Below are 22,162 nucleotides of genomic sequence, written 5' to 3'. Positions count from 1 at the left end.
GTGGTTGTTATTTTTATTGAAGTATAACTGATATACAATCTTATATTAGTTTCAAGTATACAACACAGTGGTTCAGCAGTTACCTACATTATTAAATCCTCACCCCAAATAGTGCAGTTACTGTTAACATAGATGTTACAGATGTGTGTGTGTGTGTGTGTGTGTGTGTGTGTATAGTCCATGCTCTACTACCATCCTTGTGACCAATTTATATTCTGATTAATTTTTGTGCTCCTTTATCCCCCTCACCCTACCCACCCCACCCATCCCAACCTCTCCCCCATGGTAACCACCATTCATTTCTCTGTGTCTATGAGTCAATAGCTGTTTTATTCCTTCTGTTTTGCTTTGTATTTATATTCCATAAATAGGTGAAATCATATGGTTTTGTTTTTCTCTTCCTGGCTTATTTCACTTAGCATAATACCCTCCAGATCCATCCATGTTGTTGCAAATGGCAGATTCCTTTTCTTTTTATGGATGAATAGTACTCCATTGTGTATATGTACTGCTGCTTCTTTATTCATTCATCTAGTGATGGACACTTAGGTTGTTTCCATATCTTGGCTATTGTAAATAATGCGGTGATAACAAAGGGGTGCATATATCTTTAAATCAGGGATTTTGTTTTCTTTGGGTAAATTGCTAGAAGTGGAATTACTGGGTCAAATGGTATTTCTATTTTTAGTTTTTTGAGGCACCTCCATACTGTTTTCCACAGTGGTTGCAACAATTTACATTCCCACCAACAGCATGGGAGGGTTCCTACATGTCCACATCATCACCAACATTTGTTATTTCTTGTCTTTTTGGATAGTGCCATCCTAACTCCTGTGAGGTAATACCTCATTGTGGTTTTGATTTGCATTTTCCTGATGATTAGCAGTGTGGAGCATCTTTTCATGGGCTTGTTGGCTGTCTATATTTCTTTGGAGAAATGTCTGTTCAAGTCCTCTGCCCATATTTTAATTGGGTTATTTGTTTTTTGGGTGTTGAGGCATGTGAGTTCTTTATATATTTTGGATGATAACCCTTATCAGATGAATCATTTACGAATATATTCTCCCATACTGTAGGATGCGTTTTTGTTCTGATGATATCCTTTGCTGTATGGAAGCTTTCTTAGTTGATTTAGACCCATGCTCATTTCTGATTTTGTTTCCCTTGCCTGAGGAGATGTGTCCAGGAAAAAATTGCTCATACTTATGTTCAAGAGATTTTTGCCTATGTTTTCTTCTAAGAGTTTTATGGTTTTATGATTTACATTCAGATCTTTGATCTTTTGAGTTTACTTTTGTGTATGGAGTTTGACAGTAATCCAGCATCATTCTCTTGCATGGAGCTGTCCAGATTTCCCAACACCAGTTGTTGAACACACTGTCTTTTCCCCACTGTATATTCATGGCTCCTTTATCATATACTAATTGACCATATGTGCATGGGTTTATATCTGGCCTTTCTGTTCTGTTCCATTGGTGTATGGTTCTGTTCTTGTGCCAGTATCATACTGTTCTGATTACTGTAGCTTTGTAGTATAGCTTGAAGTCAGGGAGGGTAATCTCCCCAGCTTTGTTTTTCTTTCTCAGGCTTGCTTTGGCTGTTTGGGGTCTGTTGTCATTCCATATGAATTTAGAACTATCTGTTCTAATTTGATTGAAAAATGCTGTTTGTGTTTTGATAAGGATTGCATTGAATCTGTAAATTGCTTTGGGCAGGGTGCCATTTTGATGATATTGATTGTTTAGGTCCATTAGCATGGGATAATTTCCATTTATTGGTGTCTTTAATTTCTCTCATGAGTGTCTTACAGTTTTCAGAGGACAGACCTTGCACCTCATTGGTTAGGTCTATTCCTACATATTCTTTTCTTTTTGATGCAATTATAAATGGAGTTGTTTTCCTGATTTCTGTTTTCTGTTAGTTAGTGGTTAGTATATAGGAATGCAACAGATTTCTGTGTATTAATTTTGTATCCTGCAACTTTGCTGATAAAATGAGTCTCTTGTAGGCAGCATATATAGGTGGGACTTGTTTCTTTATCCATTCTGCCCCCTGTATCTTTTGACTTGTGTATTCAGTCCATTTACATTTAAGATAATTATTGATAGCATGTACTTATGGCCATTTTATTAATTGTTTTTTTTTTTTTTTTTGGTTATTTTGTAGTTCCTCTCTGATCCTTTCTTTCTCTCTTATAGTCTTCCCTTGTTATTTGATGGTTTTCCTTAGTGTTATGCTTGGATTTCTTTTCTTTTATTTTTTTTAGTTATCTGTATATGTATTACAGGTTTTAGGTTTGTGGTTACCATAAGGTTCTTAGATACTTTCCTAAATATATAACAGTCTTATAGTTGATCACTCTGTTTTGAACAAAGTCTTGAAGTATTTTTTTCTTGTTCTTCTTTTTCCCCCACATTTTATGTATTAGATGTCATAATTTGCATTTTTTGTGTATCCTTTGACTGATTTTGTACATAGTTGATTTTCTTTTACTAAGTAATTGGTCTACTACTTTACTGTGGATTTATTTTCACTGATGAAAATTATGTAGGTTTAAGAACATTTCCATCTTCAGAAGTCTCTTTAACAAATCCTGTAATGCTGGCTTAGTGGCGGTTAATTCTTTTAACTTTCATTTATCTGGGAAACTTTTACTCTCTCCTTTAATTATGAATGATAACCTTGCTGGGTAGAGAATTCCTGGTTGAAGTTCCTTCTGTTTCAATACATTATGTATTTCATGCCATTCCCTCTGGCTTGTAAAGTTTCTGCTTAGAAATCTGATAGCCTTATGGAGTTACCTTTATAAGTAATTTTTTGCCTCTCTGTAGTTGCTTTCAGAACCATCATCTTTGTCATTTTAATTATTACCTGTCTTGGTATTGTCTTCCTGGGGTTCCTTTTGTTAGGGGCTGTCTGTGCTTTCAGGACCTGGGTATCTGTTTCCCTCCCCAGATTGGGGAAGTTTTCAGCAATTATTTTTAAAAAGAGACTTTCTACTCCTTTGTCTCTCTCTTCTCCATCTGTACCCCTGTTAAGTGAATATTGTTTGATTTGGAGTTGTCACACAGCTCTCTTAGCATCTTCTTGATTCCAGAGATTCTTCTTTCTCTCTTCCTCAGCTTTGTTGTTTTTCTATTCTCTAATTTCCATCTCATTGTCTCCTCTACTTACAGCAATCTATTATTCATTTCCTCCATTGTATTTTTATTTTCAGTTACTGTATTCTTCAGCTCTGAGTGACTCCTTTTCAAATCTCTTTGTTGCAGATCAGTGAACATATTTAAGACTGTTATTTTGAAATCTTTGTCAAGAAGATTGGTGACCTCCATTTCACTTAGCCTTCTTTCTGGTGTCTTGTTTGTTTGGATCATATTCCTCTGCCACCTCATTTTGTCATGGCTCCGTGTTTCTTCCCTTGCATTAGATAGATCATCATCCTGGTTTAGAGAGTAGTGCCTTTGTGAAGAAGAAACAGACATCCTGTAGTGCCTAGAAGCTCAGAGCTCTTTGCTCACCTGTGCCTGGTTCTCCTTTGCGGTGGAGCTGCAGTTGCTGTTGGTAGGCTGTGGGCAGGGCCGCCTTGCTGCCTGTTTGTTGGCAGTGGCTGATCTCTGTCAGTAGAGGCCCTTTGTGAGCCATGCAGCTGGCACTTCTGCAGGGATCATTATGGGTGGAGCTGCCCTCTCCCTGCCCTGCAGTGATGGCAGCTCCTCTGCGCTGATGGGGTGGGTGGGGCAGGTGTGTGTGGGAACACAGCTGTGGGCTGAGCTGCCAGCAGAGGAGGGAGCATTTGGAGCTGGCTTCCACAGGCGCCTACCCAGTTGGGCTGAGAGAGGACCAGGAAAGCTGGGAAAGCCTTCCTCTGCCTGCCAGGCACCAAATTCTGACCACTGCTGGGCCTAGTGGGACAGGCAGGAGGGTGCACAGAGAAGCTCCTCAGTGCTGAGCCACCAGCAGAGGGGATAGAACCTTTGAGGCTGGCTACTGTCTGTGCATGACCAGATGGGCTGAGGGAAGGCTAAGAAAGCATCATCTACCTGCCCTTATCCTTCAAAGAGAGCTCTGTCCAATCCCCACCCCTCTGGCACCCTTCTTGCTGCTGGTAAATCTTAAACTGCCCCCTCTGTGTTGGGTCTCGGCAGGACCACTGGAGCATGCCTGTCCTCCACATGTGGCAGGAGTCTCAGCCTCCCAGAGTGCTCCAACTCTCTGTGGTTTCCAGCCTTGTTTATCACCAGAACCCAGTGCAATGTGTACGCGTGTTGCTAGAGCAGATCTCTAGGGCCAGAAGTGCAGAGTTCCTGAGTGTTTATCCCCTTCCTGCTCTGTTCTCTCCCTCCCTCTTGTTGGCTGGGATGGGGGAAGGGCTTGGGTCCCACTCAATGGCATCTCTGCCACTTTATCCTTCTCTATTATTTAGTACAGACAGTGGTTTTCTCTTCTTCACCCAGTGTAGTGGTCTGTTCTGCAGTCTTCAGGTCGTTTTTAGGGTTAGTCGTTTTTGCTGTAGATGCTTCCTTGATGTCTATGTGGGAAGAGGTTTCCACCTTGCTTTCCTACTCTACCATCTTTTTTGCCTGAAGTCCCTGTTTGCTGTTTTCATGTGTAGAAAAACTGACTTGGGTAGTATAAGGACTTCAAATGATAGTTTTATTTGGGCTAAATATAAAAGTAACATAGGGTTTGTATGTTATATTCTGTGTTAAGTATATTAACTTACTATATCATCACAAGAACCCTGTGAGGTAGTTAATAGTATTAGCCTTATTTTACAGATGAAGAAACAGGTCCAGAGCAAGTAAGTAACTTGCTGGCAGAGATAAATACACACCTAAACAATTTGGCTCTAGAGTCAGTACTTTTAACCACAATGCTGGATTGACTCTGTGTATAATGTAGAGGCCTTTTGAATATCTAATTTGGTTCTCAATCTGTAGCATGAACCTGGGCTTTATGTTAGCTCTTTATTAAATTTGAAAGATTTCCTAATAGTCTAATTAGAATGTTTGCAAAATTTCCTGTATGTCTTTTGAGATGTTATTTTCCTTAACTCACTTGAGGGAATTATTTACCTTTTTTGCCTTGTCTTTTAAAAAACATTTATAGGTGTTATTAGTGCTTTCTTTTCATTTACTTCTTACTTAGCTACTAAGACTCAAAAAATTTTTGTTTTAAGTAAGATGACACATGATAGTATTTGCTGAAATTAACCACTAGAGCATTTTGTTGTGATCTTGGGTGGCTTTTCTCTGGATAAAATCTACAATATTGGTTTAACTAAATCTGTACTGCCTGTTGTTTTGGTGTGGCTCAGGAGCTAGGAATGATTTTTACATTTTTAAATAGTTGGAAAAAAATCAAAGTAATACTTATGACACGTGAAAATCATATGAAATCCAGTATTTCAGTGTCCATAAATAAAGTTTTATTGGAATACAGCCACACTCATTTGTATGACTAGTTTTGCATTACAACAGCTAGATTAAATATTTAGTACAGACAGTATGCCCTGTAAAACTTAAAATGTTACTATCTAGCCCTTTACAGAAAAAGTTGCCAACCACTGTTTTTGAATAATTTACTTATTTATTTGGTAACTATTCCTTGTATTTTCCTTCACTAGAATGTAAACTCTGTAAAGGGTGAGATGTCTGTTTTGTTTATAGAAATATTTTAATTACCAGAAACAGTGCTTGGCTCATAATAGCTGTTCATTAAATAATTGAAGAGGGTAAAAAAAGTATGCATTTATAAAAATAAATGCTTTATGTCAAAATAATGATAGCTAACATTTATTAAGCACCATTTTGATCTCACAGCAACCATACGAATTTATATTAAGGTAAAGTACAGGTGCTGTTATTCCCATTTAACATCAAGAAGAAACTAAGACAGTGAGGGAGAAAAGTAACTGACCCAGTGTTACACAGCTACATAAATGGCAAAACTGGTATGTAGAATCTGATGATAGGTCCGGTTTTCTAAAAATGACTCCACATTGAATACGTACTGCCTTTTGCAGAAAAATGTAGTTAACTCTGTTCAAAGTTTAGTGGAATAGTTTTACTTTAGGAGTTTGTCATCTTTTCTGATGTTTTGTCATGAGCTACTACTATTCCTGCCAAGAACAGGCAATTAAGAGAGCTTAGACTGCTCCACTTTACAAATCAAGTCTAGGAAATAATGGTGTTACTAGCTTCTCCCCCTCAGTTTATTATCTGTTGGTTTTAACCTAATCAGATTTTCCCTTTTACAATTACTTTTGAAGTTAGAATTGATATAATAGAAGGTAGATGTAATATGGCAATGGAGGTAATGGAGGTTTTCAACATTATTTTGAACTTTAACTTGAATCAAGTTTCTTGATAATATATATGCTTTAAATATGAGAATTTGATTTGCCATTAAATATAAAAAGTCAAAATTACATCAGAATAGTCATTTTATCTTGTTGAATAGAATTAAAGATACTGACAGTGTGTATATTTCTTTATATTTTCATTGATTTTGTATCTTTCCTTCTCAGGTGTACTTTCTCATGCCCTGACGTGTTAAGTTTCTACATTGTACTGTTGCAATGCGTCCACCTCCCAGAAAAGCACATCATTTCTTATATAAGCTGCTAAGTGTTTATCCCAATTTTCTTTTTTAAAAAAAAATTTGTTCCCTTAGAATTATCTAATAATATTCTAATAGCTCAATATTTTATAATTACTTTGCAAACAGATCAGATTCATTTTGATATTAAGTTTAAGCAAATTTTAATAGAAGTGTTTTGAATTTTTTACAGTGTAAAAGTAATAGAATAAAGAACAAAGAAATAACACTTACCTATCAACCTAACACAACTATTTAAAGTTTACATATAACTCTGTGGAGTATCTGTCCAAAATGTATGTATAGAATAATGGAATTTTAAGTTTTGAGGGAATCTGGCCTAATCCTTTTTATGTACAGAAACTGTGTGATCTGTTGGTGTGTGCATCATTTTTCTAGAAGTATCATCAAGCCCTTCAGAATACAAACTTCCTGGCCTGCTGCATTTTTATTATACCACCATGACTTGTTAATTTACAAAGTCCCTTTATTTGTACTTGGCGTAAGGGAGATATTTTGCTATGTGCAAAACTAAATAGGAATGCTGCTGCATATCTACATATATTTATGATGCCTTTTAAAATTTTTCTTCAGCTTTCTAAAACCAACTTTTCCAACAACAACGATTTCCGTGCTCTTCTGCAGTCTTTGTATGCTACTTTTAAGGAGTTCAAAATGCACGAGCAGATAGAAAATGAGTACATTATTGGTTTGCTTCAACAACGCAGCCAGACCATTTATAATGTTCATTCTGACAATAAACTCTCTGAGATGCTTAGCCTCTTTGAAAAGGGACTGAAGAATGTTAAGGTGAGTTGCAAAAATGGGTATTTAACTTTCACAGCTTGTCATCTTCTGCTATGTCATTGGGAAAAACATGTTATCATTTCATAGTAAATGATGTTCTACTAAAGAAAAAAAATTGTTCTGATACTTGAAGACAGTAAGGAAGAGTTTATTCAAGAGGACGGCTAACTGCATGGGGCATTTACAGTAGCAGAGAGAGGGGCTCAACTCTGAATATAACAAGGACAAGTGGGGATTTATAGTCAAAATGTATGGTGGAGGTCAGGAAAATTACTAAGAGGAAGCATCAAGAAGTCTAGGGAGATTCTTGCTACACCCATTTAGAACTGAGTGTTTCTGAAGGTAAACCAGGGTTGTAAGATACTGAGGATGGATAGATGTCAAGGGAAGTCGTGTATGACTGGTTGGGAGATTTTTGGTAAACTGACTCAGGAAGATTTTTACTAAAGCTAGATTAAGTGGGCTAAGGACAGAGCTCAAGGTTGAGGCTCAGTTGAGAAGAGGGCTCAAAGGAGGCTGACACTGGTTTGATGAGAATTTTTGTCAGTTACCTCTTTATTACTGTCCTTAAAGTTTTATAATGAGTCCTACTTCCCAAATTTTAAAGTTGTTTTGTAAGTTGAAATTTCAGTTATCATAATTTTTTAACTTCCTGATAACATTTATTGGATTCTTAAAAGAAAGCTATATTAAATGTAGATATTGGTAACAAGAAAATTGTTGTTTAGAATGGATAAACATTATAATTTTATAAATGTTGTCTTAAAATTGAGTTTAGCTATGTTTACTATATTTTCTTTTTCCATATTTTAAGATGCATAGGTGGTGGTTAATACTTTTTAACTGTATAGCATAAAATTGAAGATATTTTTGCATGTAATTTAGTATAATATAGAGAAATTTTCCTATTTATATTTGTGTATTATGGGACATTTGAAATTTGCTCTTTGTTTACCCTTTGTGCTTGGTTAAGCATAGACTTAAGTTGCAACTCTGTCAAACCTTTCACTTACAGATTTGTGTTCTAAAAGACTTCTCAGCAGGGAAGAGGATGGATTGAAGGGAAAAGAAAAGACTCAAACAGGAAGGCAGTTTATAAAAAACTGACTATAAAAAAATTATTGTAGTAGTCTTGGGAAGAATACATGGTAGGGGTAGGGTACTGTGTAGATAGGGATTTGCCTTTGATTGAATATTCCTTTGTACTCTTCGAACTTTATGTCATATTCTTGTATTCCCTATTCAATAAAATGATTAAGATCTAACTGAAGTAATGAGTAGTGGAGATAAAGGGGAGGGAGCAGACTTGAGAATTATGTAGGACATAAAATTGATAGAATATAGTGCTTGCATACAAAGGGAGGGAGAAAGGAGAAAGAAAGGAAGTAATGAGAATTGAGCATGACTTTCTTGGGAATATCAGAGAGGCTTGGGGAATACAAAGATCCATTTTGGAGAGGTTGGTTTTGAACTGCTAGTGTAATTCATGGGTGCATTTAATAACAGGAGGAGGCATAGATGGTTTGAAGGGCAGAAGAGTAATTTGGTTTGGAAAGGCAGATTTGATGATTATTGGCACGTAAGTGGTAATGGAGACCACTTGGGCATGCTTAGGGAAAAATGTGTGAAATCCTAAGAAAGTAGGACATTGGATGGAATATTGGGAAGCAGTTGAATAAAATAGTTCAAAAATTAGGAGACTAGAGAGGGCTCAGCAGGTTTAAAATATTCCCACATTTAAAAAGTTTATTATTTTGTAAATTTTCCACATGTTTTAAGTTGAGAGGGCTGATATAAATTGATAAGTTACAGGTGGAGATGTGATCTTAGTTCACATGAAGAACTTTTTAGCTGTTGTCCAAAATTAGAGTGATGTATGTTGTTAGGTAGTGAGCTCCTTGCTTTTAGAAGTATGTTGATACTTTGCCTTTAGAAGTGTATATGGTCCTCTATCAGGGTAATGTGACAGGTATTTTCTGAATTGTTTAGTGGGGGATACACTACATGACCCTGAATGGATTTTGTAATGATATAGTTAGTTCATTAGGCTCTTCTGCTCAGAGATGTAATAAGAAAACTGACACATAGAAATTATATGAATTACATAAATATACATTAAAAATCAACTAGAAATTTTGGGAACATGCTATTTTTAGACTTTATGACATTTTAAAACAGTCAGATGGCATGACTGAGGAATTCAAGTTTCCTTTAAAAGATGTTTTAAGGACATCTTTTGTTCTTAGAAAAGTATAGAGACCACTTTACTATTTGTCAGTCTATTTTTCTGAGATTTTATGTTGCATTTTAAATTGACTTCTTAGGATCAGATGCAACAAAAATAATGAAACAAAAGTTTTATAGAATATTATTTTATTTTACTTCTAGAATGAATATGAGCAATTAAATTATGCAAAACAGCTAAAAGAAAGATTGGAGGCTTTTACAAGAGATTTTCTTCCTCACATGAAAGAGGAAGAGGAGGTAAGCATAATTTTCTCCCTTGCATTACAAAATGAGGGATCTCGAGTTACAAAATTTTTGAAATTTTACTTTGCTTTGTATTCTTCAAAATAGGGCATAGGAATATAAGCCTTAAGTTCATTTAAGGAAATGAAGAAAAACCAGAGAAATAAAAGCATTAATTTTGTTCCCTCAGGATGTTGCTTTTCAAGGAATGCATTTAATTCATTTACTCAACAAATATTTATTTTCTTATTATGTAGATTGTACTGTATTGAATGTTAATAATTTTTTTTTATGCCACCCTAATGTCTTTTGAGAACCTTTAGAGGATTCTTTAGGCTTTTCAATGTTTATTGGTTAGTTCATAGAAATTTTAGTGTTCTTTTTTTAGCAGTGGGCTTTTAAAAAATGGGATGAATATTGATAAGTAATAGAAAAATTATTTTATGAGGAGCTGGGTTCTTGTTCAGCTGTAAATCAGTTATTACAGTGATTCTCAACTTACCAGTTTAAATACTGATTTGATTTTTATTCTATTTATTATTTAATTTTTTTTTTTGACCACATTGGTATTTAAAAACAAAGCCAAACCTACTTTCAAGTCTTTTCTGGACCAATTAAATCATGTGGGAGATACTGGCATGGGTATATTTTAAAGGCTCCCAAAGTCATTGTAATACGCAACCAGCATTGAAGGCGCTGAATTACTGGAGCAGTTTTTCTTAACATGTGATGCGCATCAAAATACCTGTGGAACCAGAGCAGAAAAAAAAGGCTTGACTCCACCTATAAAGATTCTAATTTTATAAATTAGATGTTGGGATTAAGCATTGGTTTTGGAGAACGAATCTCCTAGATAATAATGTGTAGTTTGAGGTCTCAGTAGAACTCTGATTTAGGGTTCCAGTACACTGAGTTCTATTCTCATAAGACGTCAAGGCCCTCTGTAGAGGTCAGTTACTGTAGTAGCATAAGGCAGTTAACTGACCTGATTGTCTAACCATAGGAGAATGACTAAGTGCATTTGACAGTACAGGAAAACCTGGTTCTGATGCTTTTAGGTTGTTTAGGGATTGATTTATTAGCCAGAGAAGTATAGAAAGAAGGATCTTTTTGGTGATACTCTTCTCTGTAGTTTTGGATAAATTAACTTGGTGGTAATGATTAAAATTTTTATGTCTTTAAAATGTGTGGTCATAATATTACACTTGAACTATTAATAATTAAAAGGTGTAGAGTAAAAGAAAACTAAGCATCTTTCCTTATGAATATTTTGTTTAATCTAGGTTTTTCAGCCCATGTTAATGGAATATTTTACCTATGAAGAGCTTAAGGATATTAAAAAGAAAGTGATTGCACAGCACTGCTCTCAGAAGGATACTGCGGAACTCCTTAGAGGTCTCAGCCTTTGGAATCAAGCTGAGGAACGACAGAAATTTTTTAAGTATTCTGTGGATGAGAAATCAGATAAAGGTGGGATTCATATGTTTAGATAGCAAATGATTAGTTCCAAGGCCATTTGCATCTTGCTGATATGAACTTTAGATTTTGTTTGAGGAATTATTTGAGCCATTTATATTAAAATATAAACTTAATTGAAGACCAGTAGTTTCTGTTTTAGAATTTAGTGTTACCTGTGATAATTTGACATCTTATGCAATACAGTGTTTCCTAAAGGAATTTACATATACGCATTAATAATTATAATAAAAATTATTGTTATTATTTTGGCCAAACAAATTATCCATATACAGAACACTTTTGCCCTATCATCCAACTTGCTGAACTCCAGTAACCATGGTGGCTGCTTTTGTTCTGCTTTGTTTTTTTGGTCAGTGTTTAAAAACATTCACACTTTTAGTTTTATCTCTACCCTTGTCCATGTGTCATTCTCTTAGCTTATATTCAGTAATCAACAGGGGAGTGAGTAGGGGAGACACAGATTTTCTGTATACAGTTAATTGGAGAAAACAAGTGAGAAATGCAAATAAAATGTGCCTGCTTTTTTCCTTAATAGACTACTTCCTAATTTTTATTCTTATTTATCTTTGAAAGTTGAACCTTTTATTAAAGAAAACTGGTATCTTTAGGCTAGTAAAAATTCCTTTGCTTTTTCTAGGTGGACAATAGAAATGAAATTCCTGTTAAAATAGCTTAAAATTCATTGAAATTGGTCCTTTTCTCTTGTTTTTATTTAACAAGTAGGTGAGATACATGTTGAAACAAAAATGTTTCTGTAGGTTAAGCTGTAATTAAACCCATAAAGCCTGTGTACTACACTCAGAAATGCAGCTTGTGCCCTAGACACCAAGCCAATACCTGTTGTGTCTAGTTTAATTGTAATAATAACATAGGGTTTCAAAGCATCACACTTACTACATTTAATTTTCCACTCCTTCAAAGCAAATTATAGCTATATTATGTTTAAAATATTTGCCATTTAAAAAGGGTTAGGTTAAAGTAATTTGATCACAGCATTTCTATATTTAAGTTTCTTTGTGGAGACAAATCAGATATACAAGGTAGTCAAATTCTTTGTCCTACTTTAATAGTGAATGTTTTGTATTTATATTCTTTATTATTGTACTTCATTTGCATTTTTCTTCCCGAAAATTACTTCTGAAATAATACATTATAGGAAATTGGACATCCAATGATAACTTTCTACAAGAGTTGCTGACAAAAGATTCCTGATAAAATATATACCAGTGTTAGAAATATTTACATTATGTTTCAGCTGGCTCATAAGTAGTCTAAGTAGGTTAGGGCACCTGTAAGTTAAAGAAGTCCGATTTCACAGACCTTTTATATGAAGTGTGAAAATCAAAGTGTGAACATGAGGATACAGACAGGAAGGAGTCTGAATGCGTGAATGGAAAATGTGAGATTTGTGTGTGTCATTAGAAATGCCTTGGAGATCTCATAATCTGGCCGACTCTACACTTGTTGATTTAAAGCTGTGTAACCTGTTGGGTTCCTTTTTCAAATGATGTGTCTTTATGCTACAAAGTGAGTATTGTTTTTTCTGTGATGCCTTTGTAAGAGGAAGTCAACTCTGTGTTCATTATTGTAGCTCCCACTGATGAAGGGTGATTTGGGCCATGATAGTTTAACCCTCCGGGTTTCTTAACAAGCTTAACATCTCCATGTTACCCCTAATCCATGTTATTTCCTTTTCACATCTTGGAAGCAGGAAGGAATGGACTCTAGGCACTGAATTTTATTTACAGAAATATGATTGTGATTTTGTATTGCATTTGATCTTATAGCCTTTAATGTTAAAGTTTTTCTCTTTTTATTTCAGAAGCAGAAGTGTCAGAACAATCCACAGGTATAACCCATCTTCCTCCTGAGGTAATGCTGTCAATTTTCAGTTATCTTAATCCTCAAGAATTATGTCGATGCAGTCAAGTAAGCACTAAATGGTCTCAGCTGGCAAAAACTGGATCTCTTTGGAAACACCTTTACCCTGTCCATTGGGCCAGAGGTAGGTAAATGGCATTTCTAGATTGTTTTCACAATATTTCAGTCTATTTTCTTAGATAATCACTCACTGACAGTAATAAACAAGCCAGGAAGGAAATCTCTGAAAGGTGGTCCAAAAAGTAGATTTCATATTAGATAATGTATTCTTTGAATACATTTTGAAAAACTAGCAGTCCTAAAGTATTCATGGGTGAATTATGTGATGTGTGCAATTTCTTTTAGAGTAATTAGGAAAAAATAGAGGAGGGAATGCAAAATAATTGGTAAAATGTTGATAATTGTTGAAGATAGTGATGACTACATGGGTCTTATATTAAATTTTTATTTATTATGCTACTTCTTCCTTTTGAATATGCTTGGAATTTTCCATAATGAAAGTTAAAAATAAAATTAATAGGTTGTCAGAACAACTTTAAATAATTAGATTATTTGGGAATTTAAAAACTAAGAATAAATTATTTCTGTAAGTTAAAAGAAGAAGCACCTTTATGGCTTCCTTTTGGTAGTGGTTCAAAATAACAATCTATTTCATTTTAGCGTATTTTTTTTGTGATTGGCAATGCATCATTTTACAAATCAATTTCATATTAACTTCATTGTGGTAAGTTACTTTTTTACATGTGAACAATTAAAATTTTCTTTTCATGAGCATATAGTGCAGCCATGAGATAAATACAACTAATGTAGCATACATTTTTCTGTCACTGAGTTAAAACAATTTCTTGTATGTGAGTATTAGACTCAAAATTCATGTTAATTTTATTTTTAGTTTTCTATAATTTGGCACTTTGGCATGGAAATACTTCTCAGATGATTATGAGTCCGATTTAAGAAATTTGATTTCTTAAATTAATATGTAGCACTTCTAAAATAAGCTGTTGTTAGATATTTAATATTTTTTGAGTGAAGCTCTTTGGAGTAATGGTTAGAATTATATCATCCAAATGATTAAAATTATTATTCTTATGTGGAATAATTTTTCTTATAAGTTATAGGATAATGAAATACTAAGTGAAAACTCAAATAAGGTAAATATGGCTATATCAAATGCTTTTTTTAGCTATATTTTTAATTAAGAATTAATTATTAGGAAGTAATACATAATTAAGTATTACTTGATAGAAAGATCAAATGAGATAATGCTGTGCTAGACTTCTGTGAAATTAACCAGATCTTAAATTGCTTCTTTTTTTCCCCTGTTTTAATATGTTTAAACAGAAAGTTCCAATAAAAATGGTTTTATCTATTTTTATTTCCTTATGGTATTTATTTCCAGTGTTCTAAATCAGAGTTGATTTTACCACTCCTCTCCTCCCCGCCGCCCTCCCCAGGGACATTTTGAAATGTTTTTGTCCCATTTTGGGGGATTATTTTGGTCTCTAGTGAGTAGAGGCTAGAGTTGCTGCTCAACACCCTATGCCCAACCCCCAACCACAAAGAATTATCTGGTCCATAATGTCAATAGTGTCAAGGTTGACAAACCCTAATTTAGATGTAATGTGAAGAGTTCAGTAAATTTATTCTGCACTGTCTTCCACTTCACAATCATAATTTAATTGCATTATGTTCAGTAGGATCCTTTAATTTATGGCTTAGCTTTACCTTAATCTTTCCCTTCGACTTCTGTTCTTACCTACTTCTGAATGGGTGACTAATTCACTACTGGGCCAAAAGTCTTGCTTCCTTTTGTTTATTAGCTGTCATTGTGATGAGGGTATTGCTGGAGCCAGTGTGAAACCAGAGTAGGGGAAAAAAAGCTTAGGTTGTTTCCAGTGATTTCTAAAATTTTATGTAAGTCTATAATAGAGAATTATTTTTCATAGTTCTTTTTAGTGTGTCAAATTAAATCCTTTGCTTATTTTAGTGTGATTTTTTTTTTTACTACAATTGAATATTTCTAACATTGTCTGACTCATTGTCTAGGGCTCACATATTTTCTGTGTGTAGTGATTTTTATTATAAATAAGTTATTTTCTTGTGATAGTAACCTACCTAATCTTTTTTTTGTTCCTCTTATTTGTTGAGTAGGTGACTGGTACAGTGGGCCTGCTACTGAACTTGATACTGAACCTGATGAGGAATGGGTGAAAAACAGAAAAGATGAAAGTCGTGCTTTTCAGGAGTGGGATGAAGATGCTGATATAGATGAATCTGGTAAGCTGTGTTTGCAGTTAAAGTTATTATATGGTGCTTTAATAATTAACATATTTAACAATTAAGTACTTATAAATTAGTAGGTGTTAGGATGTATGTATTCTGTAGTTAGAGCAACTGGTGTTTTTAAGCTTACTACTTTGTAACTTTCGAAGGAAAAATAAACAAATTAAAAATGTTTTCTGTTTGAAGTATTTGGTAAATGTGTATAGGGTTGATTCCTATCTGTTTTTATATTTCAGTACTTCAAAAAAATGAGAAAATGATGGCTGTCTTCCTTATTGAAATAATGTATATTCATTATAGCACATTGCAGTTAACAACATGTTTTTTAGGGCTATTTCATTTGATCAGTTCAGCAGTTTTACAGAGTAATCTGTGGTCCAGAGGAAGGAACATGAGGCTCTTGAATCTCTTTATTCATACCTTGTCTCACAAGGTTGTTGTAGAATTAAGAAGTAATATATATATATATATATGGAAGTTCTTTGTAAAAAGGGATTATAAAAGCTAGTGTAGCCATTCATTAACCACTGTGGGAGAACTGGGGTGAGTAAGACTTTATCCCTACCCTCAAGAATTCACAAACCAGGGAAAATTTATAGTACCTAATTCTTAAGGTACATACTGAAAAATGCTGTAATAAAGGTTGCAGAAAGATGCTATTTGGGAGTATGGAGGAGGAAAACAAATTCTTAGATACCATTCTAGATAATAATTACTCAAAGATGGTGAAGGAGTAAAAAAATTAATGGATAAGACATTCTTTTACTTGGCCAAACTGAAACTATAGAGAATTTCTATATAAGTTGCCCCCTTATAATAGTAAGTGGGTGTGGCAAAAGAGCTAAACATGTGGAAAGGAAGGATTGCAGAGATAAAGATGATTATTTCAGTAGTAAGTTTGAAATGATGGTACCAGATTTTGGTATAGCTTTGAATGTTTGGCAGGTACTATACAAGGATGAAATCTTTTCCATTTTGATTTGGTCATGTACTTACCCTGCGGCAGGCACTTTCTAGGCATGAAGTTAATAGTGAACAAAATGGGGGAAAGAAATCCCTGGCCTTAAAATTTGGAGATGGGAGACAGATAATAAACAGAGGCAAAATATATACTATATATTAGATAGTGTCAAGTGCTATAGAGAAAAAGGGAAGAGTGCTAGAAAGAGAGGAAAGAAGTCACAGTTTTAAATAGAGTGATTAGTAAAGGTCCCCTGAGGAAATTGAGCCGAGATCTCAAGATATCAGATGAGGGAAGACTTGATTTATCCATTCTAGAAAATTAATTCACAAAACCCGTATTGAGTTTTGAAGGCTTTACTAAACCTAGTGTATTTGTCTCAACACTTGAAGATGACCAGAGAAGGCTGCTGTTTTCCTTCATGTTGAGTGTGAAAGGTTAAAGCTGTAATGACAGCCTTTCTGAGGTAGTGTATCTGCTCAGTTCTTCAGTGGATCTAAGACTGTACTTTTGATCTGCTGTCTGTATTATTGCTTTTTCAGTTTAGCTGCTGCAGGGGAATTGTTCTTCAAGATGTTTAAGTTTTTTAAATTTTATTTTAGGATTTCACAGTAAACAGTATACATTTAGATAGGGAGGGCTGCAGAAGCAAAAGAATCATTTGAGAATAAAATTATGGTAGAATAAGTAGGATTCAGTAAAAGTCATTTTTATCTCTGTATTTTACATACATGTCTGGGTACAGGGATAATTGAGGATAAAAATCTGTAAGCATGGAACTAATTCAGAATTATCATTTCCACTTATATTCCTTTTGCTAGCTACACTCAGTTTTGTTTAATAATAGACTTCCTTAACTAATTTTTCTAAACTGTTTTATGTTTAGAGACATTAAGATTAGATCTTTAGGTAAGGATAATAATAACAAGGATCTGAAAAAGGTCAAAAAATTATTACTTCATTCTTTTTAGACTAGTTGGTGTGTTGTTTACCTTAAATCAAATTGTAGCTTTTTTGTTGTGTTTGTTGTCACAGTAGTGCATCCTTTTGGAAGCATCTAACACCCATAAAGGTTACTAAGCAAAAAGCAAAGCCATGTTCTTTTTCACCTCTTAAAAGGTCTGTTGTACTTTGATTTGCTTGATTCAGTAGGACCGGGCTAACTTAATTGTTTCAGATCTCTCCTAGCTCTGTGTCCCTTTTATTTTGGCAAGATAATGAATGCTACTTAATTACTTTGGGTCATTTTTCTTTTGATGTCTCATATTCTGTTGAAGAACTTCTACTATTCTTTAAGTATTTAGAGTTATTTTTCCAAAATTTTTTGAGTGCCTGCAACTGGAGTTGTTTTTACCTTCCCTCTGCTACCTACCTTGATGTGAAAATAACCTTCAGCCTTGAATGAAAAACACTTTCCATTGTTCTCATTGTAAACTTTTTTCTCTTTTGTCTCTTTTTAGTTGTTATGAGACCTGGTAAATATTAAGTCTTAGAGATTGAGACTTTGCCCCTTTAATTTGTTTTGCATACATAAGAGAGTTTAAGGATAGCAAAAAGTACTTAATATTTAATGATTTGATGATTCCTTGAGTAGCCTAATTATAATTAGTTTATCAATTAGTGTTCTTAGACTTTTGATTCATTTTACAGAAGAGTCTGCAGAGGAATCGATTGCTATCAGCATTGCACAAATGGAAAAACGTTTACTCCATGGCTTAATTCATAATGTTCTACCGTATGTTGGTACTTCTGTAAAAACTTTAGTATTAGCATACAGCTCTGCAGTTTCCAGCAAAATGGTATGTATAATTAGCACTAGTTTGGGTATTAAGAAAAAGTAGCAGTCATCTAAATTTGGTTTGCTTATTCCTGAGTTTAAATTAAGGAAAAAACCCAATTTATCCATGAGAGCACCTTTCCATGGGTAGGCATATACTGCTAACTTTCATGTTATTTCATTTCAATTCTCATAGAAATGTTTGTACATATGTATCATTGTCTAAACATAGAAAAAGAAGAAGAAACTAGGAGAGGTTAAAAATTTATTCGATTTCACAGATATTAAGTGATGAAGCCCAGTTTTATATGATTCTTTTTAATATGTAAGGTGTGCTAAAATGGGCAAGTGAAATTAAATCACTGTTTTATATAAGTGTATCTTGTGATGTCTACCTCAAAATCTCTGTGGGTATTTCTTAAAAATGTAAAATGCCTGAGTTTGTTCTCATAATTACTAAAATGGATTCTGTGGGGTTTAAGCTCAGAATATGTTTGTAATGCAGTTGAAATAATTTTTACATGCACAAAGGTTTGAGAACCACTGGATTATATTGCTTACTAAAACTTACCTGTCTCTTACTTTAATTAAAGTCTTCATATAGTTACAGTGACTTTTTTTCCCCTCTTAGGTTAGGCAGATTTTAGAGCTTTGTCCTAACCTGGAGCATCTGGATCTTACCCAGACTGACATTTCAGATTCTGCATTTGACAGGTTAGTTATTTTTTTCAATGTTTAAAAATAGCGATTTCTTACTAGGATTCTCTAGAATTATTCTCTGCTTTCTCATTTGCTTAACTGCAGCTTAATCATACTATTATTTTTTGCTATCAAATCTTATTACATGTGGCTGTGCTTGACAGCACCCTCCAGTTCTTTGCCTCTTGTCCATAAGTCCCAGCTGATCCCAAACCTCAGTCTTTGACATCCTGTTTTCTTTATAATTCTGCACTGAGTCTAGGCCTTTGAGTTTTGCTGTGCAGCCATGTAGATTGGAACTATATGTTTTTAAGAAGGTTCCAATTTCAGCGGGGCTCCAAGGGTTATTTGGCAGAGCTCCCTCTTATGTTCATCATCGTCTGAAATTGTAGTATGTTCTTGAAGCTACAGTCTTCACAGATTTTATTTCCTTGGATGCTACTGCTTCTTACTATGCTTCACCCTCCTCTTTCCCATCCTAGCATTTATATCAACTCCTCTCTACCCATTTCAGAGGGAGAGGTGTACTCTTCTCAGCCTAAGGCTAATTCTGTACCAATCTTTAGAGCTTGTTTCTTCTGTGTCTGTCTCAATTAATCACTCTTTATTTTCTTTCTTTCATGTGTGTATAGCCTTTCCTCTACTGGTTACTTTTCAGGATAATAAACTTTCACCTTTCCATACCGTCTCCTTTCCTACCTTTCTGTTAGGTTAGCAATACTCTTAGTTCCTTCCTAATTATTCTTACTGTCTTTTCATATCTCTAGCATCTAAAATAGTTCCTGACAATATTCAGTAAAATGTTTGATTATATTAGATTTAAACTCTTCTAGTTTCTATCTGCTTTATAGTCAAAATCTTTTGAAGAATTTAAGAATATCCACTAGTAGTGTTTTTTTTACCTCTTAATTTCAGTTGGTCTTGGCTTGGCTGCTGTCAGAGTCTTCGGCATCTTGATCTTTCTGGATGTGAAAAAATCACAGATGTGTCTCTAGAGAAGATTTCTAGAGCTCTTGGAATTCTGACATCTCATCAGAGTGGCCTTTTGAAAACTTCTACAAGTAGAATTCCTTCAACTACATGGAAAAATAAAGACATTACCGTGCAGTCCCCCAAGCAGTATGCTTGTTTGCACGATTTAACTAACAAGGACATTAGAGAAGACATGGATAATGAACACCCCTGGACTAAGCCTGTTTCTTCTGAAAATTTCACTTCTCCGTATGTGTGGATGTTAGATGCCGAAGATTTGGCCGATATTGAAGATGCTGTGGAATGGAGACATAGAAATGTTGAAAATCTCTGTGTAATGGAAACAGCATCCAACTTTAGTTGTTCCTCCTCTGGTTGTTACAGTAAGGATATTGTCGGACTAAGGACTACTCTCTGTTGGCAGCAGCATTGTGCTTCTCCGGCCTTTGCGTATTGTGGTCATTCATTTTGTTGTACAGGAACAGCTCTAAGAACTATGTCAGCACTCCCAGAGTCTTCTGCATTGTGTAGAAAAGCATCAAGGACTAGAATTCATAGAGGCAAAGACTTAATGTACTTCGGGAGTGAAAAATCTGATCAAGAGACTGGACGTTTACTCCTTTTTCTCAGTCTGTCTGGATGTTATCAGATCACAGACCATGGTCTCAGGTAAGTAATCAGTTGCAGAGTATTAGTTCGGTCATGTTCCTGTCTCAAGTAGAATATAAAATTTTGAGTCTAAGTCATTCGTTTCCACTGATTTATTTAATCAGAAGAGTTAGCCAGGATCTGCCCTGCTTCAGAGTGTTGGAACAATATGACTTCAGCATGACATTTCATTTTAGTTCAAATCCTTAGTGATTTGTGGAAGAACACAAATTTAAAAGTTTAATGAATACTTAGTAAATGCCTACAACACATTTTTAAGGTGCTTTAGTGGATGTAAAGATAAGTAAGGTACAGTTTTTACCCTCAAGGACTTGGAACAGGGAAGGAAATTTGCGTACCGTATTCTGTTGCTGTGGATTATTTGTGTATGTTCTTTAAAAAAGGTTGAAGATTGATTCTATAGGGATCAAAGGAGAAAGACCTCTCATCCAGTTGCAGTAAACAGTCAAAAAATTTAATAAAGAGATGGCACTGAATTGAACGTTGGTGAAACATGAAGGATTTTGATAAGTGGCAGTGGGGGAAGTCACCAGTCCAAGCAGTGGGGATCACTTGAGCACACAGTACAGCACTGTGTTATAGCCACCTCTAGGTTATTGTTATGGCTGTTCTCAGCATTAGTTTTAATAATTGTTTGATTATCTTTGATATGTACTTTTGGAAATTGAGTACACTTTCTCTTTTACCCTGTAATAGACTTGAATTTTACTGGGTCTCTTTAATAATGGGGTGTCAGATATTTTAAACAATGAAAATTCATCCAGCATAAAGCCTAATATTCCCTCTTTCCTTTTAAGTATGATCTTTAGCAGATTAAATTGAACTCAGTGGGGGATGTTCAGAGGAGACTTGGTTTTCCAGTTTGGTTCTATTAAAGGAAATGTATTGGACAGTAGTGGTAGATATGGATGATGTATCAGTGGGAAGTATGAATGCCAACCAGAAAAATAGTATTTTTGAGTAGCCTTCTTCGTTGCTCTTTTTTTAGAAAGCTGGGTCCTTTAAAAAAAAAGCATTGTATAAAATATTTCAAATGTACCCCCATGTGGTTCAGTAGTTTCCTGAAATGTTATTTGCAATTATAACATTTATAAATAAAATCCTATTTTAAATCTATGGGGAAATTAGCTTACAGAAATCTTTGTAAAACCTTTTGGGAAGGAAGTAATTGTATCCTAATTTATTGGCAATACTAGAATTTGGTCTTCTAAAATTTTTTTAAGGGGTACAGAATGACACTACTCTTCTGTATTTAGAATTTTCTTTTTTGGCTTAAGATGAGTTGGGGTTTTATATTGGGGATTTTGGAAAATGTGGAAAAGCTTCTGTGCAAATAGTTTAGTGCTATTTATACAGCTTTTACAAAAAGCAAAGCACTTGCTCAGCAGTATTGGAATTGAGTAGCCAGAATTTAGAATTTTTGCTCTTTGATCATGATTTGCTTACTTATATTGCCTTCTTAAGTCATAAAGAGAATATGTGAGAGAAGTTCTCTATTTTACTTTCTTGTTTGTGGAAGCATGATCTTTCGCAGACTAAATTGATCTGTTTTTACCTAGAACAAA

The 22,162-nt window shown here is 34.6% G+C and overlaps 1 protein-coding gene across 1 annotated transcript in view; it reads left to right on the top strand.

The window, feature by feature from the left end:
- The window catches only part of FBXL5 (F-box and leucine rich repeat protein 5), a 40,062-nt gene that overhangs the window by 5,344 nt on the left and 12,556 nt on the right, over positions 1-22,162 (top strand). The window contains exons 2-9 of the mRNA XM_036921079.2: positions 7,195-7,410; positions 9,796-9,891; positions 11,160-11,346; positions 13,178-13,360; positions 15,388-15,513; positions 18,131-18,279; positions 18,889-18,971; positions 19,872-20,597. Coding sequence (XP_036776974.2) covers positions 7,195-7,410; positions 9,796-9,891; positions 11,160-11,346; positions 13,178-13,360; positions 15,388-15,513; positions 18,131-18,279; positions 18,889-18,971; positions 19,872-20,597 — 1,766 coding nt within the window. The remainder of the gene's footprint in view (positions 1-7,194; positions 7,411-9,795; positions 9,892-11,159; positions 11,347-13,177; positions 13,361-15,387; positions 15,514-18,130; positions 18,280-18,888; positions 18,972-19,871; positions 20,598-22,162) is intronic.

The sequence above is a fragment of the Manis pentadactyla genome, chromosome 5, assembly GCF_030020395.1.
Source record: "Manis pentadactyla isolate mManPen7 chromosome 5, mManPen7.hap1, whole genome shotgun sequence".
NCBI lineage: Eukaryota > Metazoa > Chordata > Mammalia > Pholidota > Manidae > Manis > Manis pentadactyla.
Note: the sequence above shows the minus strand (reverse complement) of the source record. Positions and strands in the feature narration are given on the sequence as shown.